General features: G+C 32.7%; 1 protein-coding gene across 1 annotated transcript; it reads left to right on the forward strand.

Annotated features, from left to right (window-relative positions):
- Positions 1–10,432: 10,432 nt before the first annotated feature.
- Positions 10,433–17,421, forward strand: LOC107889594 (ABC transporter B family member 1). Its single transcript, XM_016814074.2, has 10 exons — positions 10,433–11,693; positions 11,797–11,851; positions 11,968–12,143; positions 12,245–12,445; positions 12,567–12,826; positions 12,905–13,221; positions 13,423–13,646; positions 14,587–14,960; positions 15,071–15,785; positions 16,015–17,421. Exons 1-10 carry the CDS (start codon positions 11,211–11,213, stop codon positions 17,299–17,301), a joined length of 4,092 nt encoding a protein of 1,363 aa, XP_016669563.1. The 5' UTR covers positions 10,433–11,210; the 3' UTR covers positions 17,302–17,421.
- Positions 17,422–21,581: the final 4,160 nt, after the last annotated feature.

Genomic DNA, 21,581 nt, shown 5'->3' on the forward strand with positions numbered 1-21,581 from the left:
AAGATAGGGTGTAGTGGTGAGGGTTCTTTTTTGGGTGTCTGTCATGGCTGATGGCTGCTGCATTATTAAGTTAAAAAAAGAAAAACAAGTCTTTGCATGTACTGAGTTGGGCACTTACGTACGAAAGTTCACAACAAATTAAGTAGTATACTATAATTGAAATATATTCCCAATAATATTACTTAGATTGATTTAACATGTGAAATCAACATTTTCAATCCCTTTAATTGTGCCAGTATTGCCAGATGTTGTGGAAACCACTAATTAAAGATCATGGAATATTTCGTTTTTTATTTATTTTTAATTTAATGTTTAATTTTTTTGGTTGTCTTGCTACCGTTAAGGATACCTAATTTAAATAAAATCAACACTCTTCCTACTTCACCCTTTTTAAGGAATTTAAAATTAAAATGATATTATTGAGTTATATTATTTTTTATCGAAATTAATGTGTTCATCATTGATAGTAGTGGTTAATTCTTTTGTCACGGGTGTTTTCTAAAAATATAATCGGTTGGCCATGAAATGTACTCCATTCTCATCTATAGTAGAGTTTTTAGACTTTATAAATAGAGTTAAGAAATTGATAAGTGCAAGATAGAGTAAAATATTTATAAAAAAATACATTATAACTTTTTTTAAAAAATTAAATAGTTAATGCATTTGTTTGTTAAATTCAATAAAATAAAATATTAAATTCAAACAATAATTAAGGGATGTTGAAATACACGCGTTAACACGGAATGATTGTAAAATTTAAAGGAAAAAAAATTAATTGCCGTACAAGAATGCATTATTGGTTAAGCTGGATTGTATTGTATTGGACATTGGCAAATCAATTCATTACTGGACATGAACAAAAGAGCAGATAGTTGGAAATCTATTGAAATTGAATTGATTTAAAGTTTGTACAATTTGCATTATTGGGACTGCAGATTATTAAATTGAACTATCCCACTAAGAAGATCTTTTTTCTTTCTTTTTTTTTGCTCTATAAATTTATGATTTAAGTGATTGAAGCAGCTAAAAAGCAAGAGGTGCAACCCTGGAAAAGTATGAAATATTCCCTTCCTTATTTACAATCCAAAGTATCAGAATTTTTCGTAAGCAGCTTCGTGAGAGAATAACTTTTTCTCAGGTCAGATGCCATCTTTTACAACCCAAAAAAAGAAGAAGCATTAATGTGCATCTGATAAAGTGATTTGCCATTCAACCAAAACTTGTCACCACATCTATATGAAGTATTTTTGTAATTTCTAGCTCCTCCCTTCGTTATGTATTATTTTCATTGTCAGGTAAGCTCAAACCCCCCCTCCCCCCAAAAAAAGTAATTTCATAGTTTACTAATCCCAACAGGACGAAGTTAGGAAGTAAATGGTGGAAACTCGACATAAAATTAAAAGATTTGAGGACATCAAAGTTGAAAATTTTGTATTAAAATGATTTCTATTGGAATTATAATCTTTGACAAGGCCAAAACCTAACAACATGGTTAAAAGAGATTAAATTGGATTATTAATAAGCGTAGTAATAAATGTAATCTCTATTATTTATTAATTTTATTAATTTTGTCATAAAAATTTTTTTTTGGATCACTTTGGTTTGCAATCTTTAAAGTTTACCTATATTATTTTTTAAACATAAAGATTGACTAGATTAATAAAGTTTTAGCTATATTGGCAACTCGCATATGCGGGTTTAAATGTAATTCATTGTTGATATGGATATATATTTTTTAAATTATGAACATTTTAAAATTTGATGAATTCATAGTACTAGTCTGTGAAATTTTATGAATCACACATGGATTGTCAAGCAAATTGTATGTTAATGCCATTAAAAATTTTAATGGTTTAGTCAACTTTTTCATCTAAAGAAACAATTTGCCTAAAATTTGAAGGTTCAAAACCAAAATAATAATAATAATAATAAAGAATAAATGACAAAAGAGGTAAACATTTTAAATTTATCATTATGTCATTATTAGTATTTGAAAGGGATTGAAATTATAATTCTACCATTTAACCAAGAGGGGCCAATGCCCTCTTATTTTACTACTTTTTATAAAAGAGAGTGTGATTTAGCATATAAATACCATTAAGATTTTTTTAAAAGTTCCAATAGAATCAATCACTACAAGCATCGAACTGAATAATTAACGTAACAACTTACTCAACTCTAACTATCTAGCTAACTAGAGTAAATATAGAGGAAAGCAAGTACATTAATACAAGATGCATGGATATTAAAAAGTTTTCCATTTTAAGAGGTTCAAGCCCTATCAACCTCCCTAACTTTGTCATTAACAAGACGAAAATTGAATTCAAAATTTCAAAATTCTTAAAATTCAACTTAAACTTTATTAAAAATGAAATTCGAAATATAGATATATTTAATATTATAATTTTAAAATGGTTGTAAGAGTAAATTAAGGTTTTTATTGGAGAAATTAACTCCATATAAAACAAAATAAAACAAAAGCCAATAAAAAGGAGGAGACAAACTAAAACCTTTAAACAACAGATTTATCCCGTACACGTACACTTTTATCTTACCCTCTACTCATAGCATGATGAAGTAAAATAAAAGAAAGAGTTGATTTTAGAATTTTGAAGTAAGGCCTAAATGAAGAGATTGAAGTTTTAATCATTTGGGACCCATCGAAGATAATCATATGATCATTAATTAAAAAATAAGTTGTTTGTTTTGCATATGATATGAATCAAAATAATCCTAGTAATGTTTTGTTAAAATTTCAAATAGGGAACCAAGAAAGTCAAGTTTGGTGTGCAATGAAAAGAAAGGAGTAGGTTTATCAAATTTGACCCCTTTTTATTCTCTCTCTTGTTCCTTTTCCACACAACCATATCTAGATTTTTAATTATCAATTGGGTAGAAATGTTTTGTTTTATGGGTAAAATCCTTCAATTCCTTCTTTAGCTATCAGCTTTGGTGTTTATATAGGCTGTCATTTGTTTATTTGTAGAGACTAATTGGTATAATTTCTCCAACAAACCCAAATCCTGTTGCTCAGATTTCCCACTATTACCATCTTCAATTTATTTATTATAGGATATAATTACATAGCAATAAATATCAAAACTATACATAAAACTTTGATTTAATGTGTAATGTCATACATAAAATTTAATTTTGTGTGATTTTATATATGAAATTTTGATTTGATTTAATTTTCATACATCACTAATAATATTATCGAGTTAATACTATTTTATGTTGATATATTGCATACGTAAAAACCATATTAATCTAATATGAAAATAAATGTATATATTCGATTTTTAAAATGTGTATAGTTGAATTAAAATCAAAGTTTTGTATGTACATATAAACCCCAATTTTAGTTTCTTATGTGTAATTGTAGCAAATCAAGTTCATATATAAAATTGCACATTGAACCAATATTCACGTATAAATTTAATATTTATCTCAATTACATATTGCGAACATGATTTTTAAAAAATATAGAATACGATATAAAATATTATTTGTAGATATATCAAAATTTGCATAATTAATTATTAATTCATCAAAATTTATAGATATAATATTACAAATACAATTATTATATAGTATATACATATATAAAAGAGAGATGAAAATAACATCCATGTAAAGAGAATCCAAATATTAATTGGAAAGATAAGAAAGAATCATTAAAAGTAAAGAGTTAATTCTAAAAAATAGGGGAAAAACTATTACTCGACCAAAAGTATATTTTAAAGAAATTTTAGGCTTCCAAGCCCAGGAATTGGGTTCACTAAATCAGATCAAAATACTGCATGCGTTCCCATACCTACTAGATTTTGCTCTCTTAATAGCATAGATATTAAAATTGGACCAATGATGTAGTCAGGCAACAATGTAAAGCAATTGTAATTTTGTTGAACATTTGGCTTCAGAGGAACAAAGATCCAATCCAAGCCTTACGAATCAAAATTTACTAGCTTCTAAACAAGCAACATTCAAAGAGTATTCACTATAAATTCGGAAAGATGCAGGGTAAATCATGATTTTGAGATTCACATTACATGGAAGAAAGACTTACGAGGAAATAAAATTACTATTTTTTTTTTGTCAAAATTAAAATATCTACCATCCATAGTAATGGTTAATTTTTTGTCATGAGTATTCTTTTATTAATAGATTATTTAGAAGATACATGGTGCAATATAACAACATGGATTCTCTAGACAAAACAAGTTAGTAAGCTCTCATAAGAGTTGTATGTTACAAAAAAAAGGTTGGTTCTCTAAAAATTTTTATGTCTAAGGCTAAACTCTCAGATTTATTTGAGTTTTAATCCCATTATGTGTGGTTCATATTCTAATTTAATCTATTCTAAATTTAAAAAAAATTAATTTTTAATCCGGTTGTATTTAATATTGATTTTCTTTTAATTATAATTATTCATGTACATATACTTAAAGTATAAATATTGATTATTAGAAGTTGAAATGTTGAAAATAAGTTGCATGATTAACCCAACTATGATTACAAACTGAAGGAACATATGTGAATGACAAGTTGGTTGTGCAGATGAATTCTAGCTGTAATCAAACTAGGAAAGAAATGAGTGCTAAGTGCTAACCTAATCTAATTATTAAAACAGACAAAAATATATAAATGTGATATGGAGGGGATTTCAGTGGCTCTAAATAAGAGAGGATTAAATTAGAAACCATAAAATGGCAGAAATTAAATTTGTAGGGTAGTGATTAAAGGCAGTATTTCAGCATGTGAAATTTTATGCGATTGCTCTATCAACTTTTGTTTTTAATAATTAAGGGTATGCAAAAGTTGATTGATGGGAACTAATTTTATTGAGTTTAGTTTTATGAAATAAACAACTTCATAAATAAACTCATTTTTTAAATAAAAAAAATCAAATCAAACGACATTTAATTAAAAATAAATGCATTATATATATAATTATTAATTTGCCATTTTGATTGTTTGGTCGATTAAATTAATATCATATGTTTGTTTTCCTTTTTAAAATTAAAATGGAATAGTAAAATTATGGTGGTAAGCGGCATTTAGATTAGGCTTTTGATGCAAAAATGTAGATGTAATTAAATATAAAGCAAGTCATAGCTTGGAATTGAGAGTCCAAATATGGACCCCCAAAGCCAAGGCTGCATTCTATTTTATTTTTTTCCTTTACCACTTCACACATTTTCATGCTTCTACTCTAATGTTACTTTGATTTTACAAAATTAAATAAATTTGTTCAACTTTTAGATCACATGTCTAACAAGTGCCCTACCATATCTTTACTTGGTTTCCGCTGCTCGAGAAATGGATCATGGAAAGCTTTGTGATTAAAGAAATTTAAATTTTTTTTATGTATTGATTAATATCTAAGAATTTTTTTCGATACAAGTATTATAAAATGTAGGAATTTAGTGAATCAATATATTTTTATAAATAAAATTTACCCTAGGAAAATAAATAATTAAATCAATTGATGTTGTTTTAGTTAATTAATTAGACAAATCTATCATAAATTTGATCACATCCACATTTGGTAAATCTTCAATCTAAGTTTTATATTATTTTATCATGAAAACTCAAAATAGAAGAGAAATGATTTTTTTTGAAAATAAGAAATATTTATTATTATTATTATTATTATTTTGATAAAAAGAAATATTTATTATTGAAGGAAAGGTTAGGGTCCATTTGATTAGCAATTTATGAAAGCTGCTTGATCTTAAAAAGAATGACTCCAAAATATGAATAAATAAATAAAATCATGATGAGGTATATATATTTTGCAAAATAAGGTATATTTCAATTTTAATAAGACAACGAAAAGATATGTTTACCGAAATACTGTGTAGCATAATGATGGGGTCTTCATCAGTTTTTATTTTTTATTCTAGTGAAAAGAAAAAACATGGGGCTACAATATTTAAAGAAGATGGCTAAAGATAAATTACAAACAAAATGCACTTTTAATTTCGAACACCTGGATACAACTCTTCGAGATGCCAACATAGCCATTGCCACTGGATCCATGGATGAAGTTATATTCACTTGATTAAATACGTTCTACACTTAAATGTACTCAAGGTGGATTTAATTCGATTTAAATAGTTATATTATCCTTCATCAAGCCATCCAATAGAAAAATTTTGTGAAATTCAATTTTAAAGTCTCAGTCAATTTTACTTCACCAAAATATTATGTCATACAAGTTATGCTCACATAATCATCAAATAATATAGAGGGAAGAGTTTCTGTTAGTACTTTTCAATCCCTCACCTCTCGGACCTGACAACACTCCGACTAGTCACCTTACATTGTGCTCCAACTTATAGAGTAGAGCACTAAAGAAATGAGTAACAAAGAAACAATGTATTTTGAAAAACTCATTAAGAAATTAATGCATGTTCATAAGCAATTAGTGAAGACACAATGATAGGGGCACATTTCAAACATTGCCTACACTTAAAGGTAATACTTGACAAAGCTCAACTTCGCCTTACCAAAAAATCACATCACAAGATGTAGACCCACAAAATCCCTTGATGATATACAAGGAAGAGTTCCTGATAGCACCTGTGAATTCATCACTTCTCGAGACCTGACAATGTTCCAAACAGTCACCTCACATAAGCTCCAATAGTGCCCCTAGTTGACAATCTGCCACTCTACAACTGACACCTATGGAGTGAGCACTTAATGGTTGGGACCTATTCCAAGTTAATCTCCTTCTATAAATATCTTCTCTTAGCACCAAGATGAGAGGAATACATGTAAGATATATAATACAACCCTCACTCTGCTCAAATATCATCTCTTGCACTCTAAACCACCATCTTAATGATTTTCCACGCTATTTACATTGTGAGCCACATTCTTTGTATAACTCAATATTTTGTGAAGTGTAATTTGTTATAACAAAATTATTATTTAAATATTAAATATTTTTAATTATAAAATAATAAAAAAAGTAATAAAAATTGCATTTCAAATTGAATTTGATGTCCAAAGCTTTTAAGATGGAAGTAATTATAGCTTATTCAACTCTGATTTCACAGTCCATTGAATAATGATGATTACTTAATTGATATTATAATTAAAAACTTGAAATAGATGAACATAAGAATATAATTACCAAAGACTTACGCACACTTAACCATAATAAAGACAATGGAATAGCATAATGAGCATCACATGCATCACTTTAGAGAATTATATGAGTGGGATTTGGGTATTAATTTTATAAAATCCTATTTGCCATTTCATATGAGGACCCTAATAAATAAATAAACTATAATCTCCCAAATGACAAGGAAAGAAAGGGAGAGGTGGGTTTCCCTTTTTGACTCTCTCTACCACATTACCAGCAAATTAAATCATTAGGAATAATGATATATATATATTTTTTTAAATGCAACTTCCACCCCAACTCACTTGCTTTACACCTAATTTTTAACAACCTTCTGAAATTTTAATTTCTTCATGATGTCATTGTTCACGCCTACATTTTGGAGCTATCAAACTTTCTTTAATTTCATAACTATATATTCCTAGTTGTTTTTGTAAGAGTTCCATGGGTGGTACTGGTCACTATTATCATATTATTCACCACAATTAATATCTCCTTTTCTTTTTCTCGCTTCATGTCCTTTTCCCATGAATATTGGATATCTGATGTTTAAGCCTTGAATAGGATATGGTTCAATGATTCATAATCTCTCAATTCATGTTCTTGTCTGGGGTCCAAAGCCCCTCATTTTTACTTCATTTTTCGCAAATTAAAATTATATTTGTCCAATTCACCATACCAAAACATGTCTCTTTCCTTGACACTTGGAATCCTTTTTTTTTTTGTTACTTTTTACTTCCAAAATTGAATTTCATTCATCTTTTTTTAATTTTTACTACTTTAAACGATGTTTTGCTAATTCATAATCAAAATGTTTATTTTATATCATAAGAATTGAAATTTTGATTTAATTATTACAATTTCATCTATAGATCAAACTGAATATACTTAATTACAATCCAAATAAAATTTAATAAAAACAGAAAATTATAATCCAAACCGCTTTCACCTTATTATCTGTAATATTGGGCGGTTGGGTAGTGTTAGTTTCTCCATCTACCTCCGATTCTGGTGATGTATTCTTCAAGTATTTACTGAATATATTTTCCTCAGCTGAAGAAGAAGAAAACAATGAAGAAATTGCATAGTTGTATAAATTTATACATTCTTTGCAAATCATATTAACACACATCATCAATAAATTAATGAATAATTTTCAGTTCTTTGACTTGCTTGTGGAGTCCAAAAATTATATTAGTAGTGTACTAAATAATTTCTCATTTAAAAAAAATAAAAAAGTAGATAAGCAAGACAAATGGTACATAGTCAATGAAATTTTTAGATTTTACAAACAGGATCAAGGGCTTGACAAGTGCTGAGTATAGTAAAATATTTTAAAAAAATGAATATTTATAAAAAGAGACATATATCAATTTTTTAAAGTTGCTTGTGAGAAAAAAACACAATATTAATTTAAAAAATACTAACTCATTCAAAATATCAGTTAAGGACACTTGATTATTTTTAAAATCTACATTCCACAAACAAATTAAAAGTATAACAAATATGACATTTATGTATATCATTAATTCTTTTTACTACAATCTATAATACTATCTGAAAATCTTGATTGATGGTATATCAACCAAACAAAATATAAAGTTTGTCATTTCTCTCTAAGTTTTTCTCCTTTTATTTGTTTTCCTCCTTTATTCTATTTTCCAACACAAAAACAAGGCTCTACGGGAAAGAGATAAGAAATAGGACAGTACAAATTTGACTAATCAGCCCATTTGAAGCACGAAAAGTCGACAAATGGCCACAACACAACAACATCACTTTGCCAAACAAGTTTTGCAGAGGAATAAGTTAAATGCTAAACCCAGTACGATAAGCGTGGAAAGAGAGAAAGATATCAAAACCCACTCTTTTTTTTTTCTATAAAAATACAGCTTAGGGAGTTATTTCCGTCTTATAACTTTATTGTATTTTAAGGTTGATCTCCATTCTATTTTTAGCGTGTCTATTATAATTTGATTAATTCTAATTCTAAGGTTAAATTTTCTATCAATTTCATTAGGCAACATTATATATATCTTGATATCTTTATATAATTATATCATTTCTTTTTGCATACTTCAATAAGATGAAAAGAAGAACTCTAAGATAATCAATAGTACTCATTGCTATAAGTGTGATCTAGATTCGAGTCGCATTAATCACATTAATTGTTTAAAATTTACTTTGTTATTATAATTTTAAAAAAAATATAAGAAGTAAAATACTAAAAATATAAAATCATAATAAAATGGTTAAATGTGCCGCAAACACATAATAGAGAAATCATTTATAAAATTTTATCTATTTTAAGCCGTCCATAAAAATTCCTTTGGAAATATGAGGTACGGTATGTCGGATTAGAATAGAAATTTTAAGTCAGTAATTGATTTTAGAAAATAATTTTTAACTAATCCAAATTCAAATAATACTGTGACGTTGGCAGGTGAAAGTACTCTGACTCAAATATCAAAATGGCTATAATTCCAGAAGAAAATGGTAGCTTTTTTAAAATATTGGTACATTTGCTGTCATTTTCTATAAAGAACCAAATTTTAGAGGGAATCCCCAGATTTGTTAATGATTTCCTGACAATTTTTTTTTCTAGGTGGAATCGTATTCTTTGTTTTTTGTTTTTTGAAGAATTTGAATTGGATATATAAAAAATATAATACATTGGTACTAATACATGTGTAATGTGTATTTCTGCACATGAAATTCTCATCTCTGTTTTTTCCTTTCTAGGGACAAGAATTAATGGTAGGAAATTGATGAGATCTTAGTGGTTGGATCTGACAAAATAATTGTTAAAGTTCAAGTTGGGATTTTACTTGCTTTATTTTTTGATTAGAATGTTTGAAGGTTAAGGACAAAAGAAGCCTAGTTGTTTAGCTTCAGAAGCTTAGCTATAACTCTAATTCTAACTTTTTACCCATAATATTTTAGGCGAGGATCGGTACTAGGTTTCATCTTTATATCTAAGGTTAAAAACAAAAATCAAGATTTGAGAACCAATTCTTTAATCAAGCTTATTTAAAAGGATTAATATGTTAGCATACTAAATTTTAAGTCTATACGTTGAATATGTAACATTTATGACTTCTTTCCAATCAGATTTGAATGAAGTGTATCCATGTCAGGTCAAGAATACCTAAACAATTTAAAATCTCTTTTTTTTTTATAAAAGAAAAAGACAAGATTAAACCATGAAATTACTCCTTATTCCTTAATTAATAAGATCTATGATGCCTTGTAATATCATAATAAGCCTTGCTTAGTGGACAAATTAGTATTATTGCACTTAAGTATTAATACTCACATTTAATCTCCCTTTCATTCACTTTAGCAGGATAAGTAGCCAAAAAAAATTCATTTTCAAGTTACCCTTTTCCATACATCATCATTATTTTATGTTTAATCATGGACAAAAAGGAGTGTTTGGGTGCATATGTGACAATGTGAAATGGCTGTGTTTTAAACGTATGGTTAGAGAAAGGACAGCGGAATCAATGGGGAATTGATAGGCAATCACACAAGAAGGTGCATATATTTTAAAGGGGATTGGAAACCAACCTTTTCATACTAATTGTTGGGATTTTAAAAAAACAATAAAGTAGTAATAAACATATACAGTCTTAAGATTGAGAGATTGTTATTTGGGATTTGTTTCTTTTTTTCTTCTCTTCCGCAAACAGTTTTGAAGCTGTTTTGGTCAAAATCCCATCTCTTAAGTATTCACACAGTATGGTTTTGTCGGGTGGAAAATCCCTGTTTTGCATCTTGTGTCACTTTCCATGTTTTTTACACTGCAAGCAAACTGAAGCAAAGCACTTAAAAGAAAAAGCCCATTTAACCGCTAATAGTTGATCCTAAAAACAACAGCAAAACATTGGAGTAAAAACTGAGAAAGAACCAAACGATTATCAAGAAAAAAGTGGGTGGTTAATTAGTGAGAAACAATGAATTGAAAAGCCAGATAAATAGTGGGAAGATAATAAAAGAAGAGAGAGTCTTTGGGGGGCGGGGTGGGGGTGTTTTTATTAAGTTCTTCATAAAGCTTAGAAATTTGCAAATGTCACAAGATTTGGAGGAGGTAAAGACGATAGAGCAATGGAAATGGTCCGAAATGCAAGGCCTTGAACTTGTGTCTGCTTCACCTTCTGACCCTTTTAAAACCAATCCTTCCACCCCAACTCTAACTCCTACACACTTAACAAACAAAACTCAACAGCAAAGTCCAGCTGAAGCTCAGGGAAGTGCAGGAGGGGAGAGAAGAGAAATGGAAACTTCAGCGGCTTCTTCTTCATCTGAGACGAAAAAAGAAGGGAGTAATAATGGTAGTGGGGAGAAGCCAGGGGATGTTCCTTCAGTTGGTTTTGGTGAACTGTTTAGATTTGCTGATGGTTTGGATTATGTGTTGATGGGAATTGGGTCACTTGGAGCTCTCGTACACGGCTGTTCTTTGCCTATATTCCTTCGTTTCTTTGCCGATCTTGTCAATTCTTTTGGTTCTAATGCTAATAACATGGACAAGATGATGCAAGAAGTTTTAAAGGTTAATACTTTTTTTAAAAAACCAAATTTCCATTTTTCTTTTGTTAAGCTAAAGGATTTTCACAAAAACAAGTATTCAACTTTTTCTTTTTCCTGATTTGTAGTATGCATTTTACTTCCTTGTGGTGGGTGCTGCAATTTGGGCATCTTCGTGGGCAGGTTAGTTAAACCATAGACAAGACAAACTTTCTTCTTCTTCTTGTTCTATTTCAATTCTCTGGGTTGTTTTGTTGCGGTAATAATGGCTGAGAGAAGAGCTTGAAAATTATGTGCAGAAATATCGTGTTGGATGTGGACTGGAGAGAGGCAAACCACAAAGATGAGGATCAAGTACTTAGAAGCAGCTCTGGACCAGGATATTCAATACTTTGACACTGAGGTTAGAACTTCTGATGTTGTGTTTGCCATCAACACTGATGCAGTGATGGTCCAGGATGCCATTAGCGAGAAGGTAATAAATTGAAATATAGTCTTCAATATACTTCCTTTTCTTCCCTTTTGGTTTCAAATTAAACTTTTTTTTTCTTTTTCTTTTTGGTTTGTTTTGTGCAGTTGGGCAATTTCATTCACTACATGGCAACCTTTGTGTCTGGTTTTGTGGTGGGTTTTACAGCAGTATGGCAATTGGCTTTGGTCACACTCGCAGTGGTTCCTCTCATTGCTGTGATTGGAGCAATCCATACCACCACATTGGCCAAGCTCTCTACAAAAAGCCAAGAAGCTTTATCACAAGGAGGGAATATTGTGGAACAGGTAAAAAGGGTGTGAAATTTTGAGTTTCAATCTATGGGACAAAGATATAGAAACCATTTTATTTCCAGATTTTCCTCTGTTTTCTCATCTGGGTACTTGCTAAAGATGAGCTAAATTGCAGACGGTGGTCCAAATTCGAGTTGTGTTGGCTTTTGTTGGTGAATCAAGAGCATTACAAGCCTACTCCTCAGCATTAAAGGTTGCGCAAAAGATTGGTTACAAAACTGGATTTGCAAAGGGAATGGGATTAGGGGCAACTTACTTTGTCGTCTTTTGTTGTTATGCTCTTCTTCTTTGGTACGGAGGTTATCTGGTTAGGCATCATTACACCAATGGAGGACTTGCCATTGCCACCATGTTTGCTGTTATGATTGGTGGATTGTGAGTACTCTATTTTCTCCATTTCATTGCTGTAGTTAAGTATTTTGTTTGCTAAAAAATATCTCTTTAAATTATCAGGGGTTTGGGGCAATCTGCACCAAGCATGTCCGCATTTGTGAAGGCCAAAGTTGCGGCAGCGAAAATCTTCCGTATAATTGATAACAAACCCGGGATCGATAGGAATAGTGAGTCAGGTTTGGAGTTGGAGTCTGTTACTGGTCTAGTTGAACTGAAAAATGTGGATTTTGCATATCCATCAAGGCCAGATGTAAGGATCCTTAACAATTTCTCCCTAACTGTTCCTGCCGGCAAAACCATAGCTTTGGTAGGAAGCAGTGGTTCGGGTAAAAGTACCGTTGTCTCCCTTATTGAGAGATTCTACGATCCCTCCTCAGGTAATCTATAATGTTAAAATTTCAACCTCTATAACCAACAACATTCAATATTATCTCACTTGAAGTAAATGTTACTATTAATGTTTTTATGCCTACTGAAGTTATTTCTGCTGTTAGAGTTCATTTATTCTATGCGGGTATGTATTTTATGGAGATTTGTTTGTAGGGTGTGAAATCTCAATTATTAATGTACTTGTGCAGGAGAAGTGCTGTTAGATGGGCACGATATAAAGACATTAAAGCTCAGATGGTTGAGGCAACAAATAGGACTTGTGAGCCAAGAGCCTGCTCTCTTTGCCACCACCATTAAAGAAAATATTCTTTTGGGTAGACCTGATGCTAACCAAATTGAGATCGAAGAAGCTGCCAGAGTGGCCAATGCACATTCATTCATAGTAAAGCTTCCTGATGGCTTTGACACTCAGGTTAGCTAATCTCAGATGGTTCATTTTTAAGTGGGTTTTAATAATTGCAACTTCACCACTAGTATCTACCATCTGCAACACTTGTCATAACATTAAACGGTTGGCAATTTCTGGCCTGATGTCCTTCTTAAACACATAAAACTATAAGATTATAAGGTGAAATTAATGTTATGACTGTTGTTGCCATAAATGCTGAACCATAATTGTATAATTATATACCAGTTGGGGTGTTGACTTTATGGCAGTTGGAGAAGGTGAGGGAATGAGTAAAGTAGGCACTAAGGAAGGTAAAATATAATCATGGATCTTGACCATAGGGGATCTTATTTCGTTTGATTTTTAATGCCTTATAGTTGTTTCACTTGGTTAACAAAGAGAAACTAACAAGTTTTTAGTTTATACAATATTATAAGGTCAAATAAGGGAAGTCTTTGAATATGCATGCATTTATCAGAAGGTAACATGGTTCAGTCAGCAATGCATGTGCAAGAATAAGACCAAATTACATAGAAGCGAGATGACCAATCAGAGAGAAAAGAAAATGGGATATAGGAAAATAAAATATACAAGGAAGGCTTCATAAATAAATAATTTATGAACCTTTTATGATTGGTTTAAAGTTACAAATTATGGCAAAAAAAAAAAGGAACTTTTTAGAGAAAAAATAGAAGACATGGAATTAAATGAGGAGATTTTTTCCCTCCAATCATTTTAATTAACATAAAATAATTGTGACACTATGATTTGTTTAAGTTTATGCGCATGCCACTGTTAGCATGTTGCAAAGAAATCTAGTTCGGCTGCGGGCTGAAAAAAATTTCAATGCTTTCATTTCTTTTAATATTCTAACTTGTGATAAAAAGAAAAATAAAGTACAAACATAGGAAAAACTCTACATGAAAGCATAAACCAATTGGTATTAATAATTTGGAAATGGCAGGTTGGGGAGAGAGGACTTCAACTCTCAGGTGGGCAGAAGCAGAGAATTGCTATAGCCAGGGCAATGTTGAAAAACCCGGCAATCCTACTCTTGGATGAAGCAACTAGTGCTCTAGATTCCGAGTCAGAAAAGTTGGTTCAAGAGGCTCTTGATCGTTTCATTATTGGGAGGACAACTCTTGTAATTGCCCATCGCCTTTCCACTATTCGCAAGGCTGATCTTGTAGCTGTGCTCCAGCAGGGAAGTGTTTCTGAAATTGGAACACATGATGAACTCATTGCCAAAGGAGAAAATGGTGCCTATGCCAAGCTCATCCGAATGCAAGAAATGGCACACGAAACTGCCCTTAACAATGCTCGAAAAAGTAGTGCAAGGTATCTTCCACAATTCTGCATGTATTTGTATATCTGGGAAAGCTGTTTACATTTTTAAACCTAAAGAGCTACATTTTAATTTGACATCTGTTATAATGGTTCATCTGCAGGCCTTCTAGTGCCAGGAACTCAGTAAGCTCTCCAATTATAGCCCGGAATTCATCATATGGCCGATCACCATATTCACGAAGGCTTTCTGACTTCTCTACTTCTGATTTTAGTCTTTCCCTTGAGGCCTCACACCCTAATTACCGAATGGAAAAGCTTGCCTTCAAGGAGCAAGCTAGTTCCTTTTGGCGCCTTGCCAAAATGAATTCTCCTGAATGGGTTTATGCTTTAGTTGGTTCTATAGGCTCTGTTGTCTGCGGATCCCTCAGTGCTTTCTTTGCATATGTGCTAAGTGCTGTTCTCAGTGTCTACTACAACCCGGACCACGCTTACATGAGAAGAGAAATTGGGAAATACTGCTATTTATTAATTGGACTTTCGTCCGCTGCTCTTCTCTTTAACACACTGCAGCATTCCTTTTGGGATATTGTGGGAGAAAACCTCACAAAACGTGTGAGAGAGAAGATGCTGACAGCTGTGCTGAAAAACGAAATGGCATGGTTTGATCAAGAGGAAAATGAGAGTGCTAGGATTTCTGCAAGGCTGGCTCTTGATGCCAACAATGTCAGATCAGCTATAGGAGATCGCATTTCAGTGATTGTGCAGAACACGGCTCTCATGTTAGTTGCCTGCACTGCCGGCTTTGTTTTGCAGTGGCGCCTTGCCCTTGTCCTAATTGCAGTCTTCCCTGTGGTTGTAGCAGCAACTGTTTTGCAGGTTTGTTTCTAAAATTAATCCCTTGCACATGCATGCTGTCATCGAAGAATGCTTGCTGACAGTTGATATAAGTTATGTCGAAACCATTGTTAGCATGTAATAGTTTTATGGTTGTTTGAATTGTATGCTAAAACCAACTTCTATCTGCTTCTTGGGCTAAATATGATCCACAACTACACAATTTCAGATGATATCAAGTTATTAATTATATTTGTTGGATTTTCAACAGAAAATGTTTATGAAAGGTTTCTCAGGAGATTTAGAAGCTGCTCATGCCAAGGCTACGCAACTAGCTGGGGAGGCTATTGCCAATGTAAGAACTGTTGCTGCCTTCAATTCAGAGAACAAAATTGTTGGCCTATTCTCTTCAAGCCTTCAAACTCCATTGAGGCGCTGCTTCTGGAAGGGTCAAATTGCGGGAAGTGGATTTGGTGTAGCTCAGTTTTCACTATATGCTTCTTATGCTCTTGGTCTTTGGTATGCTTCCTGGCTTGTGAAGCATGGGATCTCTGATTTTTCAAAGACAATCCGAGTCTTTATGGTTCTCATGGTTTCCGCCAATGGTGCAGCTGAAACATTAACCCTGGCTCCTGACTTCATCAAGGGAGGTCGAGCCATGCGGTCGGTCTTTGATCTTCTTGACCGTAAAACTGAGATAGAGCCTGATGACCCTGATGCCACACAAGTTCCAGACCGCCTTCGGGGAGAAGTTGAACTAAAGCATATTGACTTTTCTTATCCCTCGCGTCCTGATGTCCCAATCTTCCGTGACCTTAATCTTCGTGCCCGAGCTGGAAAAACTCTTGCCCTTGTCGGTCCGAGTGGATGTGGTAAGAGCTCGGTCATTGCACTTATTCAGAGATTCTATGAGCCCTCATCTGGCCGTGTTATGATTGATGGAAAGGACATCCGGAAGTACAACCTCAAATCCTTGAGAAAACACATAGCAATTGTTCCACAAGAGCCATGCCTCTTTGCTTCCACCATTTATGAAAACATTGCCTATGGACATGAGTCAGCTGCTGAGGCTGAAATCATTGAGGCAGCTACCCTAGCCAATGCCCACAAGTTCATATCTTCACTTCCCGAAGGTTACAAAACGTTTGTCGGGGAGAGAGGAGTTCAACTTTCCGGAGGCCAAAAACAAAGAATTGCCATTGCAAGGGCTCTTGTGAGGAAGGCAGAGCTTATGCTGCTTGATGAGGCAACAAGTGCCCTTGATGCCGAGTCTGAGAGATCGGTCCAAGAGGCTCTAGACCGTGCCTGCTCTGGGAAAACTACAATAGTGGTTGCTCATAGGTTGTCGACAATTCGGAATGCTCATGTCATTGCAGTGATAGATGATGGGAAAGTTGCAGAGCAAGGATCCCATTCATATTTACTTAAAAATTATCCTGATGGGTGTTATGCCCGCATGATACAATTACAAAGGTTTACACATAGCCAAGTTGTTGGAATTACATCCGGCTCAAGTTCTTCAGCTAAACCAAAAGATGACAATGAGAGAGAAGCCTAGTGAACTTCTAGAACTATAGTAGAAAAGGAGTATATCCCATATACCCCTTTAACATTTTTTTTGGCTGTTTATTCTGGATTTAATGTTTTAATATAATATAATATATGTGCATTATCTTTATTTTTCTTTTTTGTGATTTTAACCTTACATGTTGAATCTACATGAATATTTCCAACGAAATGATAATGAAAGTTATAGTTACTTGATCCAATTGTAATTGTTGGAATTGGTGTTGCTTCTTTAAGATAGTGGAATGCATGGCAATTAGGGAATTCATCCTATCCTGGTTCTTAACTGTGTTTTGTAAAAATTATTATTTGAAGATATTATGGGGAATATTACTGAGAGACCCAAATGTGGAACAAAAATAATGGAGTGTGAAGCTCACATGGTGGTTTATACATGTGCAATGAATCCATTTTTAAGGAAGAGATAGCAACTTAAGAGAGAAGCGAAAGTGAAAAGGAAGAAATTGACAAAGACCCAAAAGGGGGAATGGATATGATAGGATTATGAAAGCCATGCTTCAGCCTAAGTAAGTGGACAAGCGTGAGAGGGTAAAAAAGAAAGGGAAAATGACACAGAGATATGGTGTCTGCATCTCTCATGTGATACTATGAGAGCGTTGTGGAGCCGTCAACCTAATCTCTTTTGTTTGCTAAAGAAAACATACGAGGATGTTAGTGGCCAATGGCCACAGATCCACCGATGGGGCCTTTTGCTGTGGAATGTGGCTTTTTGACAAAGGATTGAGGTTTTCAAGTGCTGAGCCTGCCTGAGTGCTTTGTCTAACTTTTGGGAAAATTGGGGGTATATTGGAAGATGACACACTGCAAAGCAAAGTACTGAACTGCAACACTTGTTGCTTTGTCTACTTTGGAAATGGTAATGACTAAAAACAAGAAAAAGAGACAAGGTTTATCTCAAACATATTCATATGTTTAAAACACTACTCAACTACCCTATGGTAGGTTAGGATGATTACAAACAGGAGACGCCAAATGAGTCAGTTAGTCAGGTCAGGCCTCAACCATGGACTCAACAGAGACCATAAATCAGACTGATTATATGCCCTTCAACCTCACTAATTACTTCATATGAAAACAAATTTTTGCTAAGGTTAGGCCTAATAGAAGAGGCGGGGCTTTGATGTCTAGTCTTATTTGGAGGCAAGCCCATGATTTAAAAGTGCTATACTTCCTACACTGGAGGGCAAAAGACAGAATTCAGATAATGCTCCACTAGGAAGGAAAGAGGGCTTGAAGCTTCCACGTTTCATTTCCATCCAACAAATGTACTTGAAGACAAGATGTGGCAGCCCAACATGTGAAAAATATTAACTATCCAGTCTCCACCATCATATTCCGGCAGCATGAGAGTATGGAGGGAACTCAAGCCAACGGCCTTTTATGCACCAACCAAAACCTTCAAGACTGTAGACAAAGCAACAGACAGGCTCTAATGTGCATGTTGTTCTCGTTATCTTTCAAAGAAATGGAGCTTGTTAATTGTTCAATTTCTAAATTTAACCGCTTGAAACACTAAATATATAAAATGTTCTAATAGCTACAAATTAAAAAGTAAACTTTTAATTAAATCAAGAGTTCAGACTATTTATAGCGATCAATTATATCTCTTAAATGCGAAGAGTTATATCACTTGATTTTTAACAAAAAAAAAATTATAACTATTCAAGTAATATTTATTTAATAGTTATGTCTATTTGAGAGATTTGTCTATATTACCTATTAAATGTGTATATGTCAAAAAATTCAGAAAAAAAGTTCTTCTAATAACACTAGTGTTCGTTTGAAAGAATTTATATGCTTTAGTTTAAAATCCGAAGAAAAAATTGTCCAAGTATTTCATCAATGGTACCAATTCATCATATCTCCGTTACCATCTACTTGGACAAATACAACAAACCTATCACTGCCATAGATCATTATGAATCCAAAAATTCTTCGAGCATAATGGTGGAAGCCCCACACCAAAATCTTCAATTCAGCTGCAAATCAACCGTTTACCACCCGCTTGATTAGCAGAACAATTACCATCCAATTTTTCCAGAGTGCTTCGTGAAGACGACAGTATTTGGATCCAAGCTTTTATGAAAGGATATTGTTGTAGGCTTTGATCTTTACACTAAAGCCCAACATCCAAGAATCCTACCTGATGGGGTCAGATTTAAATAGATGTTCAAGCCATTTGTACCAATTCTTAAGTTGTTTATCATACAGTCAGAGAGAATCCAGCAGATTAACCAGAACTTAAAGATGTGACATGCTCATATTCACATTCAATCACACGGGAATGAACCCTGAACATCAAAATCCTGCAGAACAAGAATGCAAGGAACAACAACAAAGGTTAATTGAACCTTCCAATTCTCAATGGTCATGTAAGGCCTTTTATGTCAACAAGAGAGTAGAGCAAGCAAGAGGGAAGCTCATATTGGTAATCAACTACCAGCTACACAATCATTTTCTTCAAGATGACAAGTTCCCTTCACCCAATAGAAAATCGTTATTCTCCAGTCTAGCTAAGGCCAAAGTTTTTTTTCCAAAATTGACCTTAAAGTTGGGTTTTGGCAATTGAGAATAGATCCAGTAGAAAGACCCAATATAGGGTTTTGTATACCCAACCAGCACTTTCAGTGGACAGTGATGTATTTCGGCTTGAAGACAACCGCATCATTGTTTCGAAAGGCCATGATCACGGCTTATTATGGACAGTGCACTATAGTATATATTGATGATATTCTCATATATAGCCCAAATGAACGAACTCATGTTGAAAATATGATTCAAAATTGATTTGGTTTCTGATTTATTTTCTAAATTTAGTTAGTCATGTCCTTGTTTTTTAGCATTGTTTCTCTTTAAATTTTTATGCCTACTATATATTTTAAAAAATGGCTAGTTGAAGTGGGAACTTGATTTTAAAAATATTAGTTAAGATTTTCAAAGAATTATTTCATTCTTTTCTTGAGAACTATTTTTTTTACTTCCTTCGTTAATTGTTAGTTTTAATTTCTGCAGCTAACTTGTAACATCATATATCTGACCTAGTCATCAAATTTAAAATGTGAGATGCCACATTTGTTGTTGAAACAATTATGATTTCATTTAAATATCTGATCAACGATTCATTCAAACAAATAGATTTCTAAGACTTATAAAGTTTTTCAAAATGTAGGGGTAATATTGCAACATTAAGGATTGCGACATTAAGGATTCATGTCACAACACTAAGGACAGAAGCATAATGTCGCAACTTCAACCAAGGTGAGTCGTGACCTTGAAGACAAAAAGCTAATGTCACAACTTTAGCAGGGGTACGTCATGACCTCTGTGAAAACAGAAGCTTGATGTCACGACACTAATAGAGGAGTGTCACGACCTTGAAAGCAATTTTCCCTATGTTTTACATCATTCATCTCCAATTTGTCAAGTACAAGTATCAAATAATCTTCGTAACCCAATAACTCAATAGCAATACAACTTAGGCATTAGTTCAAATGCCATTATACCATCCTTGACATATCAAGCACTTGTCAACATATAATCTCAAGCACATAACACATTAATTTACTTGTCAAGCAAGAAACAGATCAATAACAAGTATAACATGGCCTAGTGGCAAGTAAACGTTAATCTACTAGATATTCATACATATTTGTCATCCAACACATTTGGTCATCTTCAAAGTGTAACCCTTTTTCATCATAATATACCAAATATCAACTTGTATAAACTTATTGAGTCGAGAGGATTAAATTTGAATGTTGCCGATCACTTTATGACTTTAAATTATGACTTTAAATTTTATGGTACTTGCACACGAAAATAAACAAATCATACACTGAATAATAGTGCTCAATGATGCTAAAATGATTTGAATCAATAATTCAAATAGAAATAAGTTATATCATTTAGTATCAAGTTTTCATTTCATTTCTCATGTACATGTTAGTACAAAACTCCGGTAAGGAAAAAACTCGAACACACGATCGGAACTCGAAAAGAAAAAGAAGAAATAGGACAGGCTTCAAGGCGTGTATCAAGCCACTATCTTTAAGGTTATATTCGCCCTCACTTATCTTCAGTGTGCAAACGAGTTCCAAGCAAATTAACCTCGAGGATACAATGAAGCCAATGACTATTTGCGTTTTGCACTGACGAGAATAGTCCACAATGCACTGAGTAATGTATAACAAAAACTCAATTTCTACAAAGGATTTCTGCAGCAATACTTTATAGAATAATCTAATAATATTA

This window comes from Gossypium hirsutum, chromosome A09 (genome assembly GCF_007990345.1).
Source record: "Gossypium hirsutum isolate 1008001.06 chromosome A09, Gossypium_hirsutum_v2.1, whole genome shotgun sequence".
In the NCBI taxonomy this organism is placed as follows: Eukaryota; Viridiplantae; Streptophyta; class Magnoliopsida; order Malvales; family Malvaceae; genus Gossypium; species Gossypium hirsutum.

Bases quoted from the DNA above. Each gene is read 5' to 3' on its own strand.
- LOC107889594 (XM_016814074.2), top strand. From the start codon at position 11,211: ATGTCACAAGATTTGGAGGAGGTAAAGACGATAGAGCAATGGAAATGG. The intron at 12,144-12,244 runs GTAATAAATTGA...TGTTTTGTGCAG, and splicing joins AGGATGCCATTAGCGAGAAG to TTGGGCAATTTCATTCACTA. The intron at 14,961-15,070 runs GTATCTTCCACA...GTTCATCTGCAG, and splicing joins GCTCGAAAAAGTAGTGCAAG to GCCTTCTAGTGCCAGGAACT.